We start from the raw sequence: 18,692 nt of genomic DNA on the forward strand, positions 1-18,692 counted from the left end.
ATGTTAATATTTCATACTATGCTAAAAATGTTATTGTTATGATACAATTAAGTTTGTTCATACTTACCTGGCAGATATATATATAGCTGTATTTTCTGACGTCCGACAGAAATTTCAAAACTCGCGGCACACGCAGTGGGCGGCCAGGTGGTAGTACCCATTCCCGCCGCTGGGAGGCGGATATCAGGAACCATTCCCATTTTTCTATTCCATATTTTTTATTATGCCTCTGTCTCCTGAGGGGAGGAGGGTGGCACTTTAATTATATATATCTGCCAGGTAAGTATGAACAAACTTAATTGTATCATAACAATAACATTTTGTTTCATGCCACTTACCTGACAGATATATATATAGCTGAATCCCACCTTCGGATGGTGGGAAGAGACAGAATAGGATTTTTTGGGAAACTTAAATTAAGTAGATGATATACATCTTGGTTCCTTACCTGTTTGCAAAGTAGACTATGTGATTACTGTCACGTAAGGCTGCTTTTGCTTAATCACCAGAGTTTGCCAGCCAGGTGGAGACCTGTAGTGCTGGTGCGCTCTGGATGATCTGTCAACGGGTGCGAGACCTCAGCGTGACAAGATCATCGAGGCCATACAAATGAGGGCAACGAAGCAACTGACCACCACCTGACCAACTATACACAAAACCCCTTAACACTAACTAAATGATGGGAGATCTTAACATAAGACTCACCACAACCTAAAAACACAACAACCTAACTTAAACCTAACTAAGGAATAGGGAAAGAGCTACTTCCGGACCCCAATACTGTGTCCGCAGAAACGTATGGCCCCAGTGCATTACAATCGTCATAGATCGTTCTCACATCCCTTAGGTAATGTGAGGCAAGACGGAGTTGCTCCTCCAAAAGGTGCAATCAAGGATGTCCCTTGATTGACATGTTCTTTTGGAAGGCAAGAGAGGTAGCGACGGCTCGTACTTCGTGCGCTTTTACTCGGAAGAGGCTCAAATCAGTCTTCTGGAAAGATGAATGAGCCTCCCGAATGGTGTCCCTTAGAAAGAAAGCCACAGCATTCTTCGATAAAGGTAACTCTGGCCTCTTCACAGAGCACCAGAGGTTACCTGAGGGACCTCTTACCTCTTTAGTTCTATGCACGTAGAACTTGAGAGCCCTTACCGGGCAAAGGACTCTCTCTGGTTCTTGGCCCACCAGACTTGACATACCCTTGATCTCGAAAGTCTTCGGCCAAGGGTTCGAAGGATTTTCATTCTTCGCCAAGAAAGATGGGTTCAACGAGCAGACAGCATTGTCCCCTTTGAAGCCCATTAACTTGCTAAACGCTTGAATTTCGCTAACTCTCTTAGCCGTCGCAAGAGAAGTTAGGAAAAGAGCCTTCCTTGTCAGGTTTCGAAGAGACGCTGTCTGAAGCGGTTCGAAAGTGTTCGACATAAGGAATTTCAGGACTACATCCAGATTCCATGATGGAGGTCTCATTTGAGGAAACCTTTCGAGTCTCGAAAGACTTCAAAAGGTCATGAATATCCTTGTTGTCAGACAGGTCTAGGCCTCTGTGCCTAAAAAACCGCTGACAACATGCTTTTGTATCCCTTGATGGTAGGGACCGCTAATTTCTGCACATTTCTGAGAAATAGCAGAAAATCAGCTATCTGGTTCACAGAGGTCGAGGAAGAGGAAACTCCCTCCTTTTTACACCATGCCCTGAAGGAAGCCCACTTCGACTGGTAAACAGCTCTTGTGGAAGCACGTCTCGCCTGTGCGATTGCTCTCGCAGCTGCTTTCGAAAAACCTCTCGCTCTGGCCAACTTTTCGATAGTCTGAACGCAGTCAGACTCAGAGCGGAGAGGTTTTTGGGTGAAACCTTTCGAAGTGAGGCTGTTTGAGTAGATCTTTCCTCCAGGGCAATGTCCTTGCAAAGTCTACAAGGAAAGACATGACCTCTGTGAACCATTCTCTCGCTGGCCACATCGGAGCGATCAGGGTTAACCTTGTCCCTTCCGAGGCCGCAAACTTCCTCATGACTTCCCCCAGAATCTTGAATGGTGGGAAGGCATATAGGTCTAGGCAAGTTCCAATTCCAAAGCAAAGCGTCTACCGCGATTGCTTCTGGATCCAGGACCGGGGAGCAGTAAAGAGGAAGTCTCTTGTTCCTTGACGTTGCGAATAAGTCGACCAGTGGACGTCCCCACAGCGTCCACAGGTCTCGACAAACGTCCTCGTGCAAGGTCCATTCCGTCGGAAGGACTTGGTCTCGACGACTGAGGAGGTCTGCCCTGACGTTTTGCACTCCTGCAATGAATCTCGTCAGAATAGTCACCTTCTTTTTTTTCTTTTTGCCCACAGCAGAATCTCTCTCGCTATGGGAGTACAACGTTCTGGAGTGTGTTCCTCCCTGGTTTTTTAAATAAGCGAGTGCTGTGGTATTGTCCGAGTTTATCTGAACAATCTTGTTTTCCAAACTCTTCTCGAAGACTGCAGGGACAGAAAGACTGCTGCCAGTTCTTTGACATTTATATGCCAGGCTACCTGTTCCCCTCTCCAGGAGCCTGACACTTCCTTCCCCCCCTAGTGTTGCTCCCCATCCTGTGATGGAAGCGTCTGAAAACAACACTAGGTCGGGGCTCAAAAGACTTAGGGACACGCCCTCTTGAAGCTTCTGAGGGTCCAACACCATCTTAGATGGTTCTTGATAGGAATCGATATTCTCAATACTGCATTGAGATCGTCTTTGGCCTTCCACTCGTCTGCCAAGAAGAATTGGAGAGGCCTGATGTGCAGTCTTCCCAAGGAAACAAACCTTTCCAGCGAGGAAATGGTCCCCAAGCGACTCATCCATTCCCTCGCCGAGCAAGTCTCTTTCCTTAGAAAGGCTGAGATCTTTTCTAAGCCTAGCCGCTGACGTTCCTGGGACGGAAACGCTCGAAAAGCCACTGAATCCATCTGAATCCCCAGATACACGATGGACTGTGTTGTCAGATGCGACTTTTCGAGGTTGACCAGAAGTCCCAGGGACTTCGCTAAGGCTAAAGTGAACTGCAGTCCTTCAGACACTTCTCTCTCGACGACGCTCTGATCAGCCAGTCGTCGAGGTATAGGAAACTCTTATTCCCGAAGAGTGTAGCCAACCTCGCTACATTCTTCATCACCACTGTGAACACCATCGGAGCCGTGGTCAGTCCGAAGCACATAGCTCTGAACTGCCATACTTTGTTGTTCAAGACAAATCTTAGATACTTTTCTTGAAAGAGGGTGGATCGGGATGTGGAAGTACGCGTCCTGCAAGTCTAAGGATACCATCCAGTCGCCCGGTCTCAAAGCTCCCAGAACAGAATGAGGCGTCTCCATCGTGAATTTGATCTTTTCCACGAAAAGATTGAGCCTGCTCACATCTAGAACTGGACGCCAACCTGACGACTGCTTTGGTACCAGGAAGATTCTGTTGTAAAAACCTGGAGACTGCAGGTCCGCGACTTGTTCCACCGCTCTTTTGTCGATCATCTGTTGAAGAAGATCGAACAAGACTTTCTTCTTTTCTCCTTGATAGGATGGAGAAAGGTCTCTGGGAGTCGTAGAAAGAGGAGGAAGTTCCAAAAAGGGATCTTGTACCCCATGCTCCACGATCTTGAGGGACCAAGAGTCCGTGTCTCTCTCTCTCCACGCTCCCGCAAAATACTTCAAGTCTGGCTCCGACTGGTGTCTGAAGGACATGCTTTTCACTTGGAAGGCTTTGGCTTAAAGGAAGCTCTTCCTCGTGAAAACCCTCTCCCTCGAGGAGCTGCTCTCGAGGGGGGAGCCCCACACGAAAGGGCTTAACCTTTCTTCGGCGGACGAACTGCAGCCGAAGAGGTTGAAGGTACGGCTGACCGTCTAGTAGACTGGGCCAAGGTCCTGAGTAGCCTTCTCTTGTAAGCTGTTCGTCAGGTCCTTAACCAAAGAGATGGTTCGAAAGAGGCGAAAACAACAAATCCGCTTTCTGAGCTGGCGTCACCGAACGAGCTGTGAAATTGCACAGCAAAGCTCTCTTTTTTAGTAAAGCTGTTCCAAAGTGAGATACGAGCTCCTCCGAACCATCCCTGACGGCTTTGTCCATACATGCTAACACGTTGGACAGCTCCCCCAGACTAAGAGATTCTGGGCTTCTCGCTTGCATATCCAGAACTCCCAAACACCAGTCAAGGAAGTTGAAGACTTCCAGCGTCCTGAGCAGACCCTTTCAAATGATGGTCAGTCTCCGACGCGGTCCAAGTTTTACCTTAGGCAGAGGGTAAAAAGCGACCTCCTCTGCAAATCCACAAGGCTGGAGAATCTCCCCGAGCAGAAGAAGGGATACGAATTCCCACTTCATCTTTGGTTCTATACCAAATGCCCCCTTTTTCCACTAAGTCTAGTAGGAGGTAATGCGAAGGTCGTCTTACCTTGCTCTCTCCTTCGTATCATCCAGTCCTGGAGCTTTTTGAAAGCACGTTTTGTAGATAGAGAAGTCTTCATCTCTACAAACTCCGGGATTTTCCCAGTTTTTAGATGAGGAAAACTGCGAAGGAGGAGACTTGGGAGCTGCGGGCTGAAATTTATCTTCAAACAAAGACCGCAAGAGTCGTACGAGGACCTTATAGTCCGAGATAGAAGGGGCTGCTGTAGCAGGTTCCTCTTCAGCCGATTCGGCAGAATTACTTAGCTCTCCTTCTTCTCTAAACGGAAGAGGAGACCGTCTGTCAGGAGAAGGCGTCCTAATGGCGGGTCTTGGCTTTATCAAAGGACCCCTATCCTTGATAGATGCAGCCTTAATACGGCTGTCTTCTTTATGACGCTTACTGCTCGTTGACGGTAGAGCGTCCTGATGAGGACGAGCGTAAACCTCAGCGCCTTCCGCAGCAGTCTCACCTGCACGAGAAGAGTCCTTACATTTCTTCGCTGGTATACGTGCCTGTGCCACGTAAAAACTAGCGTCTGGGGGAAAGACTTCTTGATCAGAATCCCCAAAAACATCTTGAAAGGAGGTCTGAACGTCCTGGCGAGCTTCCTGCCAAGCGTCCTGTCTGCGTCCCTGGTGAGGCCGTCCTGCCGAGCGTCCTGTCTAGCGACCTGGCGAGCGTCCTGACGAACGTCTTGCCTAGCGTCCTGACGAACGTCCTGCTTAGCGTCTTGCCAAGCGTTCCTGACGAGCGTCTTGACAAGCGTCCTGAGAGCGTCTTGCCCAACGTCCTGCCGAACGTCCTCGTACAGAGCGTCCTCCTCAAAAGCGTCCTGAACGTAACGTCCTTCTAGCGGACGAACGAGATCGGCGAATCGCCGAAGGAGAAGCGATCGGCGAACGAGACGAAGTCGGAGAAGGCGAAGGAGACTGCTTAGTCCTCTTGACAGGCAGTCTAAGGTCCCCCTTCTTCGCTTAGGCTCGACTGCTGCTGGGCGAGTCCCCCTCTGAGCCATAAGCGAGGATAGCTGGTCCTGAAGGGACAAAAGAATGTTCTTCGTCGGGGAAGAATGAGCAGAGGAAGCAGGACTGATCCTGTGAGAAGACGAGGGGCGAGGGGACGCCTCCTTCCTTCTCACAGGTACAGCTACCTGTTTCTCAGGTAGTACGCGCCTGTGCACGCAACCTAGCGTCCTCATCGGAGGAAATCCTACCTCTCTTCTGAGGCGGAAAGACATCATAAGCGTCTTCCGACGAAAGCGGCGAAAGAGGACGTGAATGCGTCCTCCGCAAGAAAACGTCCTCTTTAACGGACGAGAGTCTCTCCGAGCGCTCCACCCTTGCGCGGGAGGACGCTTCGGAGGACGAGAAGCACTCTTTCAGGACGCGTGCTCGTGCACGGTCCTTGGCAGCCTGGGTCTTTGCTACATGGTCTGCCGAAGGGACGCCAAATCGGTGGGAAGCCCCCGTAAACCCTCTTGCGGCTTTCGACATACCTCCTCCCTGGGTCCTTGGGAGTCTGATAGGAGGTCTAGGCCTAGAGGCATTATGGGGTCCGATCTGACGCCCCCTCCACAACACTGGGGCACGATCACACACTTGCACCGAGCCAGTTTTCTAAGGCTTTCACTTTGTTCTCCAGAGTGCGAAGAGACTCCAAAATCATAGAGAGAGCATTCGCTTCTCCCGACACAGAATCAGAGCCCGAAGGCAACACAGGTTTAGGGGTTGTAAACACTACAGGTGTTAGTGCAGGAGAGATGTTAGTCTTACCTTTGGAAGAACCACTCCTTGAGGAAGACCTCCTGATCCTATCGCGCTCCAATTTAAGGCGATAGGACTCATATACTCTCCATTCATCATCAGTCAATTTCTCACATTCATTACACCGATGATCAATCAAACAATTAAGCCCCCTACAACTCATACATACTGTGTGGGGGTCTACCGATGCTTTCGGTAGCCTCACCTTACAATCAGCCCTCACACACACTCTGAAACTCACAACACTTGATCCAGACATATCTTATAGAGAAAAGTCAATCCAAAATCAAAAAACGGTCCACTATCGCGCATGCCAATTCAACAATCCAATTCAATACCAAAAAAATCAATCATACTTAAAAGCGAGTCAATTTCCAAAAAATCCTGAGCAGAGGTCTGTAAACAGATGTTTACCGACCGGCGACAGAAAAAAATATGAATAGAAAATGGGAATGGTTCCTGATATCCGCCTCCCAGCGGCGGGAATGGGTACTACCACCTGGCCGCCCACTGCGTGTGCCGCGAGTTTTGAAATTTCTGTCGGACGTCAGAAAATACAGCTATATATATATCTGTCAGGTAAGTGGCATGAACAAACGATGATATACATAATAACATTATAATGCTGAAGTCGGACCGAATATGATTCTCATTCTTGTTCAATTAGACCTGTACTGAATTATCAAACTATCTGATTCTTGTCTTGTATTCAATTTACACCTTTACTCAATTATCTGAAGTAAGAATGCATTGAACCTACAGTATTAGCCAAAATTAATAATTACGATACCAGTATGTAAAAGAGAATACTTTAGGCTAGGCTATTGTAAATGCATACTATCTATCATATACGCTAGGCTACCCATTGATAATGTTATTAAATTCCTCTTTATACCGAATTACCATAAGTCAATATGCATTGAAAAAAAAAAAAAAAGAAAACCCCCCGGAAAAACCCAGGGGAATAAAATTAGCTGACATATTAGCGATGACAGTATATGCATGAGTCAAATTGAGAAACCTGATCACCAGACTTACTACAACCACAAGACGAACAAAATTTATTCACAGAAGGAAAAGAACCTTCGAAGACGAAGGAGCACTATTCAGCACTTCCACACCCGACAAATCTGAACCACTTCCGAACGACCAACCACGGACTTAGTAACCTTCTGTTGCCAAGAATTCAAAGCAGGAATCAAAACTAAAATTGGACTAAAGACGAACCCATGATACCAGAACAAACAGCAGAACCGAACTGAGACACATTCCTCTTCGATTTCGTTCCTAACTAACCATATGACCTTTCATCCCTAACTAGTACCTACGACATTATCCCCATATGTCTATCTCTGAGCCAAAGACAAAAATATCAGAACTGACACCTTGAGGGGAATCTGCTGCCAAACTCTGCCTGCTCCACGCTGGGGGACCGGTAGATCCTACTCACTGGGTTTGTGGTTCTCCATTACCCCAGCATCCTGTGGGGCTGATTCTGGGACAGGCAGGGGAACTGAAAGAGAACAGTTTAGTATCTACTGCTACTACTGCTAACTCTATTTCAATTAGCTTGGTCATGAAATTAGCATACTACAGGCAGTCCCCGGGTTACGACGGTGTCGGCTTACGACGTTCCGAGGTTACGACACTAGTCAATAGACGTTATTTCCAGAGTTACGACGCCTGCAACGCTCATCTGGGAGATGAAATATGACACAAAAAATACAAAATAATCAATATTTGAAGTTTTTTTTTTTTATGAAAAATGCCATAAGAATGCAGTTTACATAGTTTTCAATGCACCCAAAGCATTAAAAGTAAGGTTTTCTTAGGATTTTTGACGATGTTCCGGCTTAACTACGCGTCTCCAAGAACGGAACCCCCGTCGTAACCCGGGGACCGCCTGTACAGAGTTAGACATTCTGTCTTCCAATTTCCGAACCGTTCCTACTATAGCTATTCCTTGCTTAACTCTCACGATTTTGCAGCTATCTTCTATTTGCTCTTGGTAGTCCTCTAAGTGATCTAATGAGCTAATCCTTCCATTCTTTACCTCTTTGTATGACATGCGTTGCACTTCCATACAGCTACAACATAAAGAATGTCAGTCATTTGAGGGTACTCATCCTTGTTGCACATAGCACAAGAATGAAGTATGCCAACATCTCCACCAGTAGCTGCTGGAGGTGAGGCTGATGAAGTAGAGATTGAGGTAAGGATTTTCTTGAATAGGCTCAACCATCTCACCCGACGATAACAGAGTTTAAAAAACCAATCAAAATATAATCCAAATAGGAGAAAATCGGAAGAGATGTAAACGAAAGCCAAGGACATCAAAGCCTATCAAGGCTTTGGTAAACACTATGAGGGTTGGGCTAAAAGACCAAAAGTTCGCTGGGAGCAGGAATATGTCTTGCTCTCCACGCAAACGAAGAACAACTGAAGGGTAGGCCGATGGTGGCCGGTATGTATGGCAGTGTTGCAAACTGTTCACAGGGAACTCAGTACCCCCCAGTTTACCAGTTTACCTGCAGCGTTGGTAACGCTGTCAGTTAATTACCCAATTGTTGGGTAAGTTTTGTGAGGATGTAGTTTCAGGCTGGTCAGTGACAGGCTTAATTCAGGTGTTCAGGAAGTTTATTGCAATATAAAAGTTACTAAAGGCCTTTCAAGCTCCATACTGAATTGCTGTCATATTCTTCATCTTCATTCTTTCTACTTGGTCACTCCTTGACTTTAATATTCACCTCCCATTACATACAACATGTAAACATACCTTCTTAATGGTTGAATACCGAGCCTGCGATGTACGGAGAGCATAAACTTCCAAGGAAATTATAAAATCAGATGTAAGGTTGTGAAGGGACATGAGATTAGGGAATGTCACTGATCCATCTACCACACAAGATGGAGTAGCCAGAAGCTGTGATGATATTACTTGTTCCCTATGTTTAACCAAAACAATCAAGTGGTACACATCATGACCTGGAAAATTTGCAATAATAAAGTAATATTAATTCCAATCTTAAAATAGGAAAAACATTTTACCTTTCATCATGGTCCTCAAAAATATGATTCAATATTCTCCCATAATGATTAAATAATTATTTAATGGGTTAAAAAACCTGATTTAAAGCAAAGATGGCATAAGGAGAAGTTAATATAAGATGACAAGTGCTATGTGAATCCTACAGATGCTGTATTAAGTAAAAACAACAAATTACCATTCATGCCACTTTCTATGAATTCCCTCTTCAAGGGAACTGATATGTTACTTATACTGATGGATCCTCTACAAGAATCTTCTGACACAGCCCAGCTGTGCTGGGATAAAGCTCCCTCTGTTTTCAGTCTCTGTAAAAAATAAATAAAAAGACAATTTACTAGCTTGCAGTCAATGCAAATCTTGATGACATAATTGTAACCAAACACCCCAAAGTTAGCCAATAAAACAGCAAGTTCATGTAGTACCTCAGCTGTTTCTCAGCCATCAATGAGCTTAGTGTGTTAGACCAAAATCCAAATACATTTACCTTTAAAAATTTACCAACAAGAATGCTATTTTCTACATCTTAGTTTTATCTTTCAAAATATTCATTAGTTTTAAGCCTGTAATATTGCCCTAGGATTGTCATACTATCTTCTCTTGCCTCAATACTATAATCTAGTTTTTGTGCTTTTCTCTAATCCACACACATTCCTTAACCCCCTGTATCCAGGCATTATCATGTGAGGCATAATAAAAGCACTTAAGACATTTGATCCGGTGTGGCCTCAAGTGTGAATCAAATATTTCTCATCATGCAGTTTTGAACTAAGTTTGAAGGGAAAATTTTCAAATCACTGAATGGGCTGTAAATGACTAATGGAAACTCTTCTGGCAATACTAGCACCTCAGTGAAGGATAGAGGGAGACCAGAGCGACATGAGATTTCATGGGGGAATACACTGCATCCCCATCCTAGGACATCTACTATGCATTCCACAGGCCATGACAATGTTATTCCTAAAAAAACAAAAAACTTTTAAACCAACTTATGGATCTCCATGCCACTAAGCACTGACTTTTTAAACTGGGTCCTAATTTTTAGAAGTACGTACTGTAGGTGAAATATGGATTTATTGAAATTTTGCTGGTTTTTATTAAAAGATTTGTATACAGAGAGAGAGAGAGAGAGAGAGAGAGAGAGAGAGAGAGAGAGAGAGAGAGGAGAGAGAGAGAGAGAGAGAGAGAGAGAACGTATTTTGCTGTTTACATTAACATTAATACTTGGTAAATAGATGTTTTTATCATAAAAATATATTTAGCCATGAAAATAAAATGAAATTACAGTAATTAGTGAATATGTATTGCTCTATGAAACTTCGTGAATTAGTAAATTTTCTGTGATATACTACTACTTGGAGATAAGCTCAACAAAAAACCAGAGATTTATTTAAATCAAACTGAACCAGTGGTTGCTGATTCACGACAATGCGAGGACCCACTGGTACAGTGTATCCTCCAGTTATAACCTTTTTCAATTGGTTGTTTGACTTAATGGTTTAAATGTCATTTTACCTATGCTGGGTTATACAAAATTTTAAAAAAGTAAAAACTTAATTATATTGTTTGTGATATACAAATTTTGTTTAAATAATTAGGTAACGGAAGGCTCTGAATCATCAGATCCGTCATAAGCACTACTTTTCTGAAAAAGTCTGATTAAAGCCCAGAAGTTGGCCTTCTTTCTAAGAGTAAACAGTTTAATTAAGCAAATCTGTCAATTCAGATTACTACCATAAATTAAGACAGTGTTAGTACATCAGCTATAATTGTAATTTTGCAAGGTTAAAAACAAAGAAATATTATCAAGACATGTATAATTTATTAAATGCATGGCATCTTCCCATCTCATAAATATTTTACCATTAATATAGTCAGAATTTGTTACAAATTCTAGTTCTTATCTGAGCTGTAATTATAATTTTACAAAATAAAATAAAAAAAAATGTAGAAAAGTCATGTACACTTGGTAAAATTAGCACATTTTTAGGTGTGTCTTGGTAAAGAGCCCCTTCACAGGACTGGAAATGTTAACTTTCAACCTTTGAGGAAGGTAGAGGAAATTTTTTACACGTTTCCCTTGTACTACATGCATTTGTACATTTTCTCTTTCATGTTTCTTTTTAAATTGTCCAACCTTAAAGTTTGCCCAGTCTCCAGGTTTCCTTAATATTTTAGCCTGGCTTATAAAGGCTGTGTCATATTCTTTGTAAGAAATTATGTTTTCTTTAAATATCTGTACCATACAAAGGTACTCCTTAGTGTGCCTTATACAGCATATTGTAGACAACACTAAGGATTCTTTACAGTATTCCTTCTACCTTTGCTGCATTTCTTTTCAGTTTCTCACCACTAGTGCCCCTTGGTTTCTTTCCCCTCTCAAATGTCCAACTTCTAACTTTGTCCTGCATCAACCTCTCCCTCATTTAAGAGCAAATGCTCCATTCTACCTTACCAAATTTAATGGTGTGATTAAAACACTTGAATGCCAGTGTTTTTAAACTGTAAATTATCATAAGGCATCATGGAAATTACTAACTCAATAATGTAAAGTTACCAGGAAAAGTATACTCTGAGGTACATATATATAATATTTATATATAGTAGTACACACCATATGTATTTATAGTAGACATACACACAGGCAGTCCCCAGTTTACAACGGGTTTCGTTCTTGAGATGCATCGTAATCCAGAAGATTGTCGAAAATCGTCAAAAATCCCAAGAAAACCTTACTCTGAATGCTTTGTGTGCATATTGAAAACTATGTAAACTGCATTTTATTGTTTTTCATAAAAAAAATTCAAATACTGATTACTGTATATAAGTACTCTTGTAGGTTTAGATATTTAAAGAGCAATTTTATGGCCTAAAATTTTGGGATTGAACACAGATTTGCTATAGGCAGCTTTTGGAAAAGTGCAAGAGTTTGGTACTGGGGTAAGCCTAGGCTTTGGATTTCCCAACAACAGACAATATATATAAATGTTGTTTTACTTATTGGAGAATCTTTTATTATGATGTTGTTTCTATAAATTAGAAAAGTGCAAACTTTTGGGACTAGGCTAAGTCTACAATATTTTTTGGATTCCCTGACAACAAAGTAGCATTTCTTTCAACAGAAGTCGACAAACTTTTATTTTTGTATAATACAGACAATAAATATAAATGTTGCTCTACTTATCTGAGAAACTTTTATTGTTATGTTGTTTCTACATTTATGGCTGTTCTAGACTATAATAAATGCAACCTACATTTCCCAAATGTCAACAAAGCATTAGCCTCCATTTGCATTTCCTCAGCTGAATTAATTTAATTTACAATTCACAAAGAATCTTGTATTTTTTTTTATTCTTTTAGCAAAATGATGCTGTAAATCCAAAAACTATGTCAAGCCATAAAAAAAATTTGAATATTATCATGCAAATTGAAAATTTTTTTTTTAATTTTTCCTTTAACCTTTACTGGATGGGTAAGTATATCCATTTGCAGCTCTTAAGACCACATGAACTTTGAGGTCGGCCAATTTTCAGGGGCGGGGGACACATCAATGGAAAGAGGAAGATATGCAAATGTACAGGGCGAAATAAAAAAATTCTAAAGAATTTTTCCTACTTTCCACGAGAAGTTGAAAATGATTATTTACAACCCCTTGTGGGGCCTCTTTTATAAGACAATAGTAAATTTTATCAACTTATATGTTTTTTTTTTTCTAATAAATAAATTTATTTTATTTTGTAAAATTATAATCACTGCTCATACAATATCAAAACAAATAAATAAAAGCAGTAACAAATTCTTTGCATATTTGTTGAAAAATATTTACATAGATTTATCAAGAACGAAGATTCAGTAACTTTTTTTACTTTTGTATTTTCTATCTAAGATTTTTCTGTAAAATTGCATTTACAACTGACATACGATCGTAAAAGACAAGAACAAAAACCAACCACTTCCCCTTGGTATATTTATAAGCAAATTTACGAAAAGATCATCGTATGAGAGACAAACAGAACATTCCCCCTTCAAGTCACAAGCACTACTAAAGTCCTGAGATGCCCACACTCATTATCTGAGTATAAAAGTTGCCAATAGTGAATTTATGGGATATAAAATAAATGGCACCTCTTTCCCGCCCAATTCAGGATTAATCCGTCCACCACCCCAAACCTGTTATTACTACTCCCGAGGATCAATCCATCCATGAAGGGTTAATTACATCAAAGACCTCTCATTGAAGCTAGCAAATATTTCTTAGTATTCTTCTTCTGTTATGTCATTATATGTTTCATTATAACTGTCGGTATCTCCATTAGATAAATAGAAGTGAATGGATAATATACTGTTCACTAGTTTCAGTGGTTGAAGAGATAGATGTAATAGAAATGTATGATTACTATACTGTGTTCTTGTTAAAACTAGTTCCTTGGGCTACTTTCGAACTGCTTAAAGTGGGCTATGAAATGGTGCTGCTACTTAACCTAAAATTGGGCTACTTTGGTGGAACAAAACCACGGCATCACTAATTACATTTTGAATGGCCTTTGCAAATGTAATATTTCATATTTATTCTAAAGGAAAGATGTAGATTGAATCTATTTCCATTTGGATTTTAATAAATACTGTTTAAAGCATAATAATGAAATATTACGCTATTTTTTTGTTTTACCAGTTATTTGATCAGACAGAGACTGTTGCCATCTATCTACACTAAACAGGAATTAGGGTGGTGAGGGTAATAAATTTCAAAATATGAGTCAATAGTCAGATTCATTTTTCCCTTTCAGTGAGAAGGTTGACTGTGTTAAAATGCCAAAATAGTACAATTGGAGTGTTTGGAGAAAAAAAAAAAAAAAAAAAAAAAAAAAAAAAAATATATATATATATATATATATATATATATTTATATATATATATATATATATATATATATATATATATATATATAATCCTAAATGGGAAAATGAGGAACTTTTGAAAAATTGGGTTAAAAGTGTTCCTGGAGATGAAACAAAAGCATGATGTAATTTTTCCAATGTCATAAGAGAATGGACTATGCTAATACTGAGACCCATAAATCATATGTAAAAGCAAGAGAAACCAATGTTACAAGGTTTTTGGCAAGTACTATATACTTCATCTCTGCAAACCATGAAGATTGACATCAACCAAAGAGCTACGGATTTGAAACTTTCTGTGTGCATTGCTTGCCATGCCTCAGTAAATTCTATTAATCATATTGGGGACTACTCTTCAGGGAATTGCCTTGGTTTTCGAGGTTTTGTACCACGGTTTGACTATCTAGTTAATTTGGCAATCCTGGGTAATGTTGACAAAATGAATGAAAACGAAGGAGTACATAGTGATTATATTTATACATTTTATTGGTATTTCTAAGCTTTTAGCTTCTTAGTTTTAGAAGTGAGAATCTTAGACTAGGCTACAGTAGCAACTCCTAACATAGCCTAGGTTTATTGCCAGAATTAAAACTCAACATTATAAGGGATATGTGCTAAAATCCTAATATATGCAGTAAAAATGGGGTGAACATTACATGCAGTCGAATACTACTCAAGTATAAACAGTATTTTGCCCTTTTGGAGTCACATTTCCTCTGTTGGATCGGCGTCATAACCCTAGAACATGTCATAAACCTGGAAATAATTTCTGATGAATATAATTGAAAGGCACCGTAATCTCAGATCATCGTAAGCAAAAACCGTCATAAGCAGGGGACTGCCTGTATGTGTGTGTATACAGAGTTCCCCCCTATTCGCAGGGGATGTGCACCAGGGACCCCCGCAAATAACGCAAACCCGCGAATAGTTAGAACACCCCTCTAAAAATGCCCATATCTGCCTATCTTGAAAGTTCAGATGCTAAATGTATACTTAAAGTATCATCCTACATCAAATATACCATTGAATTGGTATTATCATCATTATTTCAGTCATCTTAAACATTTTGCCATTAGAAATATATAAACAGCCAATAATACAGAGAGAGAGAGAGAGAATAACTCCTTATGATATCAATAGATTGAAAGGAACTTCTATAAGCAACACTTATTTCCCCTCCCATAAATACATATATCTATTCCAGAGAAGGGAGAAAGAGGACTGAACAATTACGTTTGTCTGTATATCAATTCTTTTGCTGTGAGAGAGAGAGAGAGAGAGAGAGAGAGAGAGAGAGAGAGAGAGAGAGAGAGAGAGAGAGAGAGAGAGAGGATTAGAAACACCGAATGTAAACCTTATGTAACATCCTACATCAAATTTACCTTAAATTATCATCATATTAACCCTTAAACGCCGAAGCGGTAAAAAAAAAATTGTCACCCGTGTGCCAGAGGTGTTTCAGAGTGAGCGCGGAAGCGGAAAAAATATTTTTTTCAAAAAATCACAGCGCGCTTAGTTTTTAAGATTAAGAGTTCACTTTTGGCTCCTTTTTTTGTCATTGGCTGAAGTTTAGTATGCAACCATCAGAAATTAAAAAAATTATCATTATCATATATAAATAATGCGATATATGATAGCGCAAAAACGAAATTTCATATATAATTGTATTCAAATTGCGCTGTGCGCAAAACGGTTAAAGGTAACAAGTTACTTTTTTTTCCGTTGTAATGTACACTAAATTGTGATCATTTTGGTATATAACACATTGTAAAACGATAAAAGCAACACAGAGAAAATATTATTACAAAATAATGCAAATTTTCGTAACGCGCGGACGTAAACAAATATTTTTTTCAAAAATTCACCATAAATCTAAATATTGTCCTAGAGACTTCCAATTTCTTTCAAAATGAAGACAAATGATTGATTATTACTATACTGTAAGAGTATTAGCTTACAATTGCAGTTTTCGACCATATCTGACGAGTTAAAGTTGACCGAATGTCGAATTTTTTCATATATATATTTTTATATGCAATTATTTTGGAAATAAGAAAAGCTACAACCTTCAAATATTTTTAGTTTTATTCTACATGAAATTGCGCACATTTTCATATATAAAACTCTATGAAATGCCTAATATGAAATGGAGCAAATATTCCGAGAATGGGACGTACGCATTTCGGAGATTTGTGGCGGAGAATCTGCGCGCGGAGAGAAGTAGATTTTTTTTTTAATTCACCATAAATCTAAATATTTTGCTAGAGACTTCAAACTTGTTTCAAGAAGAAGATAAATGACTGAATATTACTAGACTGTAAGAGTTTTAGCTTACAATTGCGTTTTTCGACCATTTCTGTAGAGTCAAAGTTGACCGAACGTGGTTTTTTTTCTATTTATCAGGATTTATATGCAAATATTTCAAAAATGAGAAAAGCTACAACCTCCAATTATTTTTAGTTGTATTCTACATGAAATTGTGCACATTTTCATATATAAAACTTTATGTAACGGCTAATTTAAAATGGTGCAAACATTACCACAATCGCACATATTATTTTTTCGGAAGAGTTACCGCGCGGACGTAAAGAAAATGTTATTTCTTTCATAAATTCACCATAAATCAAAATATTGTGCTAGAGACTTCCAATTTGTTGCAAAATGAAGGTAAATGCTTGAATATTACTAGAATATAAGCGTTTTAGCTTACAATTGCGTTTTTGAACCATTTCGGTAGAGTCAAAGTTGACCGAAGGTTGAAATTTTGGCACTTATCGTTATTTATATGAAAATATCTCAAAACTGATAGAAGCTACAATCATGAGTATTTTATTGTTGTATTCTACATAAAAATTTGCACATTTTCATATAAAATACTTCATGTAACGGCTAATTTACAATGGTACAAAAATTATGTCAAGTGACGAAATAATTTCCGAGATGTGTCACAGTTACTTTTTAGTGCGGCAAGAAAGAAATTCGTGCTTGCGCGCCTGCGTAACGATTGTAAACAAAACAACACCTTGATCCGTGAACTCCCAGCATCCCCCAAGGCGCGTGATTCAAAAGTTTTAGGCTGGTAGGCCTATAAGTATTTTTCCGCGAATTTTAAAAAAACTTTTGTAAGTCGACGTAAAATATGTCCAGTCGGCAGTAAAGGGGTAATGTACATATAAACCTTAGACTGTTTCAAAATATAATTTCAAAGTAATCCTAAATAATACCCTTAAAGGTATATACGTACATACATACGTACTTCTAACACTTGCAGCAGAGAGAGAGAGAGAGAGAGAGAGAGAGAGAGAGATTGTCCTTACAGTAATTAAAAGAGTGAAATGGAAAGATTATTGTATTTAAAATACTCACATATGAATTCTGTAATTACATTTATAGTATTATTATTTTACATATAGTAGTATTATTATTGGAAAATATTAATAATAAACTTATTACATACATGTACCATAAAAAGGATCTCCTCAGTGAGAGAGAGGAGAGAGAGAGAGAGGAGAAGAGAGAGAGGAGAGGAGATGAGACGAGAGAGAGATATTTAGAGAGAGAGAGAGAGGAGAGTTATCCTTAATTAAAAGAGTGAAATGGATAGATTATTGTATTTCTTTAAAATACTATCACATAATATGAATTTTTTAATTACAGTTATATTAATATTATTATTATTTTAAAGTATTAAAAACAAATAGTACATGTACTATAAAAATTCTCGAGTCTCAGTAAAGGGGAGAGAGAGAGAGAGAGAGAGAGAGAGAGAGAGAGAGAGAGAGAGAGAGAGAGAGAGAGAGAGAGAGAGAGAGAGAGAGAGAGAGAGAGAGATGGTGTGGAATAGAAGTAGCCCACACAATGAAAACTAGATTATTGGGTTATGCTATGCTCTGCTATGCAGGCAGAGATAAAGTATCAAGGAATAATCTAAGGAAAGACGCGGAAATATACAGTATTTGTTTGCAAAACCCTGTTTATTCTAAATTCTGCTGTTTGCCAACAGTAAGCACTTAAGATCCAAGTGTAAACACGTTAGCAATCATACACGCTGATTACTCTTAAGACAAAATCGGACACACACTATCAATTCCTTTGATGTGAATAAAATTGATCTTATCAACCTTTGCTTACTGCAACAATTCAGTTTTCTCAAAAGGTTCCCATATCTCCTCCCTCCATTCCCCCGCCGGCCGTGTGGCATTTTCACTAACTAGTTTGTAAATTGTATGCAAAACAAAATTTTTAGAAAATTTTATGTCATAACATACTCTTTTATTACTTTACACTCTTAATTTCATTTCTGAACACATTAATAATAGAAAAAATGTGAAAAGGGAGACTTTTTGGGTTGGATGGGACATATGACCCTGATTCCCTTTATTTCTTATGGGGATATTTGTTTCATATTTCAAACAGCCTTCTGGAATGGATTAAGTTTGAAGTCTGAGGTACTACTATATTCATTCTATTTTCACCATTAGTATAAAAAAAAATAAATAAATAAAAAACTAGCAAATAATTTTATTTGCGATAAATTTTATACATGTGAATGGTGAAGAGGAAGACTGCTGTTCATTTGCA

The 18,692-nt window shown here is 39.5% G+C and overlaps 1 protein-coding gene across 1 annotated transcript in view; it reads right to left on the minus strand.

The window, feature by feature from the left end:
* The window catches only part of LOC135221165 (anillin-like), a 286,604-nt gene that overhangs the window by 22,089 nt on the left and 245,823 nt on the right, over positions 1-18,692 (minus strand). Inside the window, exons 22-23 of the mRNA XM_064258989.1 lie at positions 9,392-9,521; positions 8,944-9,152 (exon numbers count right to left, since the gene is read on the minus strand). Of these exons, the coding sequence (XP_064115059.1) occupies positions 8,944-9,152; positions 9,392-9,521 (339 nt within the window). The remainder of the gene's footprint in view (positions 1-8,943; positions 9,153-9,391; positions 9,522-18,692) is intronic.

This window comes from Macrobrachium nipponense, chromosome 2 (assembly GCF_015104395.2).
Source record: "Macrobrachium nipponense isolate FS-2020 chromosome 2, ASM1510439v2, whole genome shotgun sequence".
Lineage (NCBI taxonomy): Eukaryota > Metazoa > Arthropoda > Malacostraca > Decapoda > Palaemonidae > Macrobrachium > Macrobrachium nipponense.